We start from the raw sequence: 8,092 nt of genomic DNA, 5'->3' as shown, positions 1-8,092 counted from the left end.
AGCAGTGAGATGAGAGCATGGCCTGGATGTCGTGTCTTTGATGATGAATGCTGCAATCTTGTGGCAGCACCCCTTGTGGATGTGCTCAGAGATGGTGGTGCACTGAATGGTCCATCAACACTATCTTGATTTTATTTGTACTATTTTTAAACTTCCATTATTATTCTTCTAATTTGTATATTTGTAAAATTGCTTCATGTACTGCTGCTAAGAAACTAATTTCATATTGGATGTTGCTGGTAACACATCAATTCTGAATTGTTAAAACACGGTACCACACTCTTCCCTCAAACTAGTGCTTCAAAGAATGTTGCATATTAGAAACCAACTTCAGTCCCTCAAGTAACCAACAAGTAAAATCTTTGAAGATCTTGCCTTATTTTATAGCTGTGAGTTTCCTCATAAAAATACAATAGTTGTTTATTTTAAAGTCCCCCCACCCCTTACTGACCAGTGTTGTAATGCATTTCCTATGATTTCAGGATGAGTAGAGGAAGTACCAACTGTTCACATCAGATATTTCTTGCCAGATATTCAAGTATTCATACAAGGAAATTCCATGACCCGAAGCTCACTGACTCTCAACCTGAGCATATGTGTGTGGAGCACTGGGCAAATTCACTTGCCCTCTCCCTTCAACCTCACATGCCTCAACTGATCAAGAACCTATCAACCTCTGCCTTAAATGCACCCAATGACTTGGCCTCCACAGCCTCCTGTGGCAACAAATTCCAAAACAAATCCCACTGGTGAGAGAAATTCCTCATCTCTGTTCCAAATGAACATCCCTCTATTCGGAGGCTGTTACCCCAGTTCTAGACTCCCCCACCATTGTAAACATTCTCTCTACATCCACTCTATTGAGGCCTTTCAATATTTGTTAAGTTTTAATGAGACCCCCCTGTATTCTTATAAATTCCAGTGAGCAAAGGCCTAGAACTATGAATCACTCAAACAATAAGACTTCCCTTCCCAAAATCATAATAGTGCATCTCCTCTGAACTCTCCAATATCAGTGGCCCGAAACTGCTCACAATAATCCAAAGCCTTATAAAGTCTCAGCATTTTTGGCCTGCTTTATCATGTGCCAACCACTGAGGTCATACTAACAGGCCTACACTTTTCTGCCTGTTACCTCCCTTCCTTCTTGAAGAGTGGAGTGACATTTGCAATTTTCTAGTCTTCCAGAGCCATTCCAGAATCTAATTATTCTTGAATCATTACTAGTACCTCCACAATTTCTTCAACCACCCCGTTCAGAATTCTGGGATGTAATCCAGGCGACTTGTCTAGCTTCAGACTTTTCAGTTTTCCAAGCACCATCTTGGTGGGTAAATTAATGGAAAGTATTCTTAGAGATAGTATTTATAACTATTTGGATAGACAGGATCTGATTAGGAGTAGCCAGCATGGATTTGTGCGTGGAAGGTCATGTTTGACAAACCTTATTGAATTTTTTGAAGTAGTTACGAGGAATGTTGACGAGGGTAAGGCAGTGGATGTAGTCTATATGGACTTCAGCAAGGCCTTTGACAAAGTTCCACATGGAAGGTTAGTTAAGAAGGTTCAGTCGTTAGGTATTAATGCTGGAGTAATAAAATGGATTCAACAGTGGCTAGATGGGAGATGCCAGAGAGTAGTGGTGGATAATTGTTTATCGGGATGGAGGCCGGTGACTAGCGGGGTGCCTCAGGGATCTGTTTTGGGCCCAATGTTGTTTGTAATATACATAAATGATCTGGATGATGGGGTGGTAAATTGGATTAGTAAGTATGCTGATGATACTAAGGTAGGAGGTGTTGTGGATAATGAGGTGGGTTTTCAAAGCTTGCAGGGAGATTTATGCCGGTTAGAAGAATGGGCTGAACGTTGGCAGATGGAGTTTAATGCTGAGAAGTGTGAGGTTCTACATTTTGGCAGGAATAATCCAAATAGAACATACAGGGTAAATGGTAGGGCATTGAGGAATGCAGTGGAACAGAGAGATCTAGGAATAACAGTGCATAGTTCCCTGAAGGTGGAGTCTCATGTAGATAGGGTGGTGAAGAAGGCTTTTGGAACGCTGGCCTTTATAAATCAGAGCATTGAGTACAGAAGTTGGGATGTAATGTTAAAATTGTACAAGGCATTGGTAAGGCCAAATTTGGAATATTTGTGTACAGTTCTGGTCACCGAATTATAGGAAAGATATCAATAAATTAGAGAGAGTGCAGAGACGATTTACTAGGATGTTACCTGGGTTTCAGCACTTAAGTTACAGAGAAAGGTTGAACAAGTTAGGTCTCTATTCATTGGAGCGTAGAAGGTTGAGGGGGGATTTGATCGAGGTATTTAAAATGTTGAGAGGGATAGATAGAGTTGACGTGAATAGGCTGTTTCCATTGAGAGTAGGGGAGATTCAAACGAGAGGACATGATTTGAGAGTTAGGGGGCAAAAGTTTAAGGGAAACACGAGGGGGTATTTCTTTACTCAGAGAGTGATAGCTGTGTGGAATGAGCTTCCTGTAGAAGTAGTAGAGGCCAGTTCAGTTGTGTCATTTAAGGTAAAATTGGATAGGTATATGGATAGGAAAGGAGTGGAGGGTTATGGGCTGAGTGCGGGTAGGTGGGACTAGGTGAGATTAAGAGTTCGGCACGGACTAGGAGGGCCGGAATGGCCTGTTTCCGTGCTGTGATTGTTATATGGTTATATATATCTTCCTAGTAATAGCAACTACATTCACTTCTGCCCTCTGATACTCTGGAACTTCCAACATACTTGCAGTAGAGACTGATGTACAACATTACCCGACAAGCAATAAACAAGCCAAATGTGTAAGTGGCAGAGAATAATTGAGATATATGGTCACTTAAGGCGACATTAGCTGAATCCACTTTGATGAAACTTAAATTTATAAAATCCCAACTTACCCAAATACTATAAGATGTCAAACACCAAATTGAAATGGAACCAACAAGTTTAATAGATTAAAGTTACACAAGCAAATATTTGCAAAGCCTTTTCCATTTAGTGCAATAGATCTGGAAATAGTGCCAGAATTGGGGACATTCTGATAATTGTTACAAAAATATTCTATCCATGGAGTTACAAAACAAATGGGGATCAGGTAGTAATTACAAGACTTTACAATGCAGATGAAAATTTCTAATTTACCAATAGTAGACATTACAGGTAATAAATGCATTGCACTATCTGGTATATTAAAACAATGTTTATCTACGGTTCTGAGCTGCCTCATTTTCAAAGCTCATAAGTGACATTGTCATCTGGCTGATCATATCCTTCAGAAAATGATTTTTTTGTTACTTTCTGTACAAGATTACAAGAATCTTCTAATAATTGCTTCAAACCGTTCAAAATTGATTGAAGCTGACTTTTTACGATTTCAGTAATGCTGCTCCCACAGTCAAACAGGAACTTCACATATTCCATATAGGCCCTGTGAAAACAGGAAATTGTGCATCATAACAGTTTGATCATGCAGCTATAATGGTTTAATTTCTACCATACAGGATAGCTTGTGAACAATACATACTGAAACAAATCTAATAGAAATTTTAACCATGTCTGAGGTAGATATCTAGGTCTCTGTTCCAGTAGTGAAAGTTCTATATGTCCCAAATTTGCTAGGCCTCCAACACCCCCATAAGCCAAGCATGATGGGGTGATGCGTGTGATGGTCCTTGCCACCAACATACAAGTAATGGAGAACATTTTCATCAGTTCAAAGGTCTGCACAGTCTGCATCTAAAGTGTGATAAGTGCCTTCAGTTCAACATGCTCAAGAACTCTACAAATCCTAGTATACCAGTTGAGGGCCACTGGGACAGCTGGTCTATCAGAAATAAATTAATACAGAATAGAAACAGATCCTTCAACAACAGCCATGCCAACAGAACAATCCTCTCTCCTAGTCCCAGTGCCCACTTTTGGTCTCGAACCCTCCAACCACCTATCCCAATGCCACTTAAATGTTGGTCGTACCTGCCTGAAACCCTTCCTCTAGTAGTGCATTTTAGATAATCACCACCTTCTGAGTAAAGAGCTCCAGTTCCTTAAATCCTTCCCCTCGTGTTGGTTTCCCCCACCCCCCGAAACTCGAGGGAGAAATCTGGCTGTCAGCTTTTTCCATACTCCTCATGATTAAGTTTTTGAGTCCAGCTCATTCTCCCATGCTTGAAGGAATAATTGTCACTCAGATTTCAGAGAATGGAAGTTCTTAGGTTTGTATTCCGAATTTCACCTGGGATGGTTTGTATAAAGTCTGAACTATGACAAACAGTCTCCATCAATTAAAGGAATAATAACAAATCAGAAGCAATATGAAGACCAGTTCAGAAGTGTTAGTTCATTACACAACAATATTCTGAGGGAATAGTCTTACGGACTGCTTAGAAATCAAGAACACCTACTTCTATTACACATTATTAGGAGGCCAGTGAGTACTGAGTGGTTGATATTCACTATAACTCAGACATTGAATTGCAACACCTTCATCATACTGAGTACAACATCCAATACTGACAGCAAGTGCACTTCCTAATCCCACTACTTCACCTGCCCCATAACAGATTGTCCTGTTAAATGCCAGGCAGAACATCAAATGCTAGAGGCAATTAGTTTGAAGCCAAAGGTACAATTTACCCATTCCAAGAAACTGATTCAGAACTTGGTTAATTTAGGGCGAGGAATAAATAGAAAAATGAATATTTACTCACCCATTTCCCTGTATTTTATTAAAGTCAACCATGTCCACTAAAGCATCAATGTTGGTGGCTGCTGCATCACAGATGTTATGTTCATGGTAACACCATCCTTGCACATGAATTAAGATCCTTTGCACTTCAGCACATCTGCCAACACTGTTGCTGAACCTTGACCTGAGCTCAATGACATTGCACTTCAGGAAGTTTTTGATAAATTGTTTTCCCTGGAAGAGGACAAAGTGGACACGTCAAGACATTCCTATGACTTACTTCAGTGTGGAGCAGCAGCAGCATTTTCCAACCACGAATACTCATCTGGGGTGATGGATCAATTTCCATAAATTGATTAACATCCACCTAGCAAATCCAGTTAGTCTTTTATGTGTAGCTGCGATGGGGTTATCATCTCGGTCCAAGTGAGATGGAGTCCAGGTACAAATTTTCAAATTTGCCATTTCAATTGTTTAAAGCATAGCAGTTCCATGGCTCTCAATCAAAAAAGTATCCAGCTCAAGACAAAGCTGCAGAGTACTTTTGCCAACACAATGAATATTTCCTTAGGTTTAGGACATTTAGCCTGAGAATATGGAATTAAAATGCAGGTTGCACAAGTGAAAATTTCTTTTTTCAAGAAGCTGAAAACATCTCAATGCCTTTCCCACTACAACTTGTAACAGAGCTCTGGACAGGCAAGGTATTATCTTTCTTCATCAAGTCTATTCAATACACTTCATTTTAAAGAAAGCAGCTACTAATTCACTTGGTAAGTAGAGGGTGCAACTAAGCAATAGTCTATACTTACCTGCACATCAAAATTGTCTGAATTCTGAAGGAAGTCTCTGCAGATTTCATACAAGTTGTCTTCTAGATAACAGGTTGTGTTTACCAGGCATCGAAATACATCACATCCCACATCTGGTGCACTGTGCAGACATGCACTTATTTCACCTGTTGAAAGCAAAACAGCATTTTCAATTACTGAAAAAACAAAGCTATTTCCCCTCAGAGTATTAAAACACTTCATTGAGGTTCCAATTTTTGCACTTGACCATTTATGTACAAATCATTCAATGCAGCTCCTCTCTCAGGGAAGGGAAACACCAGTTAGTGTGACCTCTGAGAGGGGGCTCCAGTAAGGGATACAATAACCAGAGACTTGGAGAACATTCAGTACAGGAAATCATGGCTGACTTATTGGAGCCCTTGGAGGAAGTGATTGAGAAGACACCAAGGAGGTTTTTGGATTTTAGATCTTTGGAGTGACTGTACAGGAATCCAGATGCGACAGTGAGGGCAGTATACTGATGAGGAGCGGGAAGTAGCTCAGACAGTGCAATATGGTGATGAATCTGAGAGACTGTAGCTGGTGGGCACATAAGCTATCAGTCAACATTATTGATATGGCTAATTACCCACTCTGCTGAAGAAAAAGTTAAGTGGCAGAATTGGATAATGCTTTAAGGAATCTGGGTTTTCTTTTACTCAAGTCACAAGCCAAAGTGCAGATGCAGCAAGTACATAACAGGTGCCTAGCGTACATTCAAGGTTCAAAGTAATATCACAGTGCAATTGTTTGGGGTTGGTGGGGGGGGGGGGTGTCTTTAGAGCGAAGGCAGTCTGAATCAGTATAGCCCGTTTAATGAGCGGAATAGAATTACCACACCAAACGCAGTAGATTGACTCCAGGTTCGTCAGGAAGAATTTAAATACCTCAACCCATGGTATATTCCCAAGAGTTAAGAATGTGGAATGATCTCATTAAAACTTTTGATAGGATTCAACTCCTGGTTGAAGGGAAAACAGCCACGAGTAGGAAACGTAGCGGAAAAATCTGTACAAGTAAATCTATGACAATCTTCCAAAAGCGCAACAGAGAATCAGCAATTAATATTGAATGTATAAAATCGACTTCTCAAACGCTGGGAATGACAGCAGGGCAGAGAAATGTCACCGATGTAGATTAATGAGGACGACACAGGGCGGGAAAAAAATAGTCCGGCGCACAATTCGTTTGCCAAGTGTTAATGTACAGGATTAAAAAAAAACTTTCATTACAAGAACACTAGCATTATTCGATATGGCACAAAACGCATTTAGTTTTAATAGTTGAAACTTTAACTATGAGGGAACATTCGTCGACCTCTGTCAAGAAATCCTTATGTATTTGCAAAAATAACCTGCATCTGTTGGTGCAATCAATTAGCCCCGTTGGAAATGACAAAGTAAAGCCCCTTCCAAGCCCCATCTTCCCGAGGGAAAACTCGAATGCCAACACGAAAGGGCACAGAAGACCGCTTCCCCAGCCCTCACCCATTCCGCGTCCAGGACAGTTTCTGTCCTCACCCACCTGCAGTTAGCTCGTCCAGCTGGTGTTCCTCCGGAGCGGCAGTGGTTAAGCGTCGGCTCCGCCCCAAAAAATCTCTCAGGCTGTCAGCCCGCACGGCAAAGAGCAGACAGGGCAGGGTGAAAAGTAACAGCAAGACGCGGGCATCCATCTTCACAGCAAGGTAACACTTTAGAGAGAAGCAAATATTAAGTACAACTGTGATTTCCCCCTCCCCCAACTTCCAGAGTGCTGTAATGTTAAGGACCCACGTGAGAGATTTTATACAGTTTCTCCTAACTTGTTTTCTCCCGCTCTAGTCCAATTGGACATTCCCATATACACGTGCTCCTTTCAGGAATGTGATGCTTTTTAAATGTTTCCAAAACAAGTTATTGCCGCATCTTCGTAAACGAACAGAAATAAAGGACAGAGATATTGTATCGGTTCCTGTCTATTACCAGTGAAGACGAATAAAAGTGGCCTTAACATAGTACTTCAGACGTGGTCTAAGGAGGGTTTTATATAATTGTAGCTAATTAGTAATTGCCTTATTAATATCACATATACTAAGCTGGTGAAAAAACTTTGATGGCATATCATTAAACCTATCATACTATGCATACCATGGTACCAGGCAAGTGGATGAAGACAGGGCAGTGGCTGTTGTCTGCATGGACTTTAGCAAGGCATTTGACAAGGTACTGCATGGGAGGCCAGTCAGGAATGTTCAGCCACTTGGCATTCAGGATGAGGTAGGAAAATAGATTTGTGGGGAAACCAGAGAGTGGTAGTAAAGGGTTACATCTCTGGAGGCCTGTGACCGGCAATGTGCTGCAGCCATTGGAGCTGGGTCCTTTGCTGTTTGTCAGCTCTGCCAAAGATCTGGATGGTAATGGGATTCGCTGGATCAGCAAATTTGCGGATGACACCAGGATTGTGAGTGTAGCGGACAGTGAGGAAGGCTACAATGGCTTGTAGAGGGTTTTGGATCAGCTGTAAAAATGGGCTGAAATATGGCAAATGGAATTTAACATGCAAGGTTTTGCACTTTGGTAGGAC

The 8,092-nt window shown here is 41.1% G+C and overlaps 1 protein-coding gene across 2 annotated transcripts; it reads right to left on the bottom strand.

Annotated features, from left to right (window-relative positions):
• Positions 1-2,955: 2,955 nt before the first annotated feature.
• LOC140738020 (stanniocalcin-like) lies at positions 2,956-7,366 on the bottom strand. Of its 2 annotated transcripts, XM_073064994.1 has the most exons (5): positions 7,303-7,366; positions 7,055-7,220; positions 5,510-5,655; positions 4,720-4,931; positions 2,956-3,440 (listed from the first exon to the last, which is right to left on the bottom strand). In XM_073064994.1, exons 2-5 carry the CDS (start codon positions 7,200-7,202, stop codon positions 3,242-3,244), a joined length of 705 nt encoding a protein of 234 aa, XP_072921095.1. In that variant the 5' UTR covers positions 7,203-7,220; positions 7,303-7,366; the 3' UTR covers positions 2,956-3,241. The 2 variants fall into 2 exon arrangements, with proteins under 2 accessions (XP_072921095.1, XP_072921094.1); XM_073064993.1 differs by lacking the exon at positions 7,303-7,366 and having other exon boundaries at positions 7,055-7,270.
• Between the last annotated feature and the right edge of the window lie 726 nt (positions 7,367-8,092).

Source organism: Hemitrygon akajei, chromosome 13 (genome assembly GCF_048418815.1).
Source record: "Hemitrygon akajei chromosome 13, sHemAka1.3, whole genome shotgun sequence".
Classification (NCBI taxonomy): domain Eukaryota; kingdom Metazoa; phylum Chordata; class Chondrichthyes; order Myliobatiformes; family Dasyatidae; genus Hemitrygon; species Hemitrygon akajei.
Note: the sequence above shows the minus strand (reverse complement) of the source record. Positions and strands in the feature narration are given on the sequence as shown.

Excerpts from the sequence above, each read along its gene's own strand:
- LOC140738020 (XM_073064994.1), bottom strand. The coding sequence starts at position 7,202 with ATGGATGCCCGCGTCTTGCTGTTACTTTTCACCCTGCCCTGTCTGCTC. Across the intron at positions 4,932-5,509 it reads CAGACAATTTTGATGTGCAG|GGAAAACAATTTATCAAAAA; the intron begins GTAAGTATAGAC and ends GTCCTCTTCCAG. Across the intron at positions 3,441-4,719 it reads AATAAAATACAGGGAAATGG|GGCCTATATGGAATATGTGA; the intron begins GTGAGTAAATAT and ends CTGTTTTCACAG.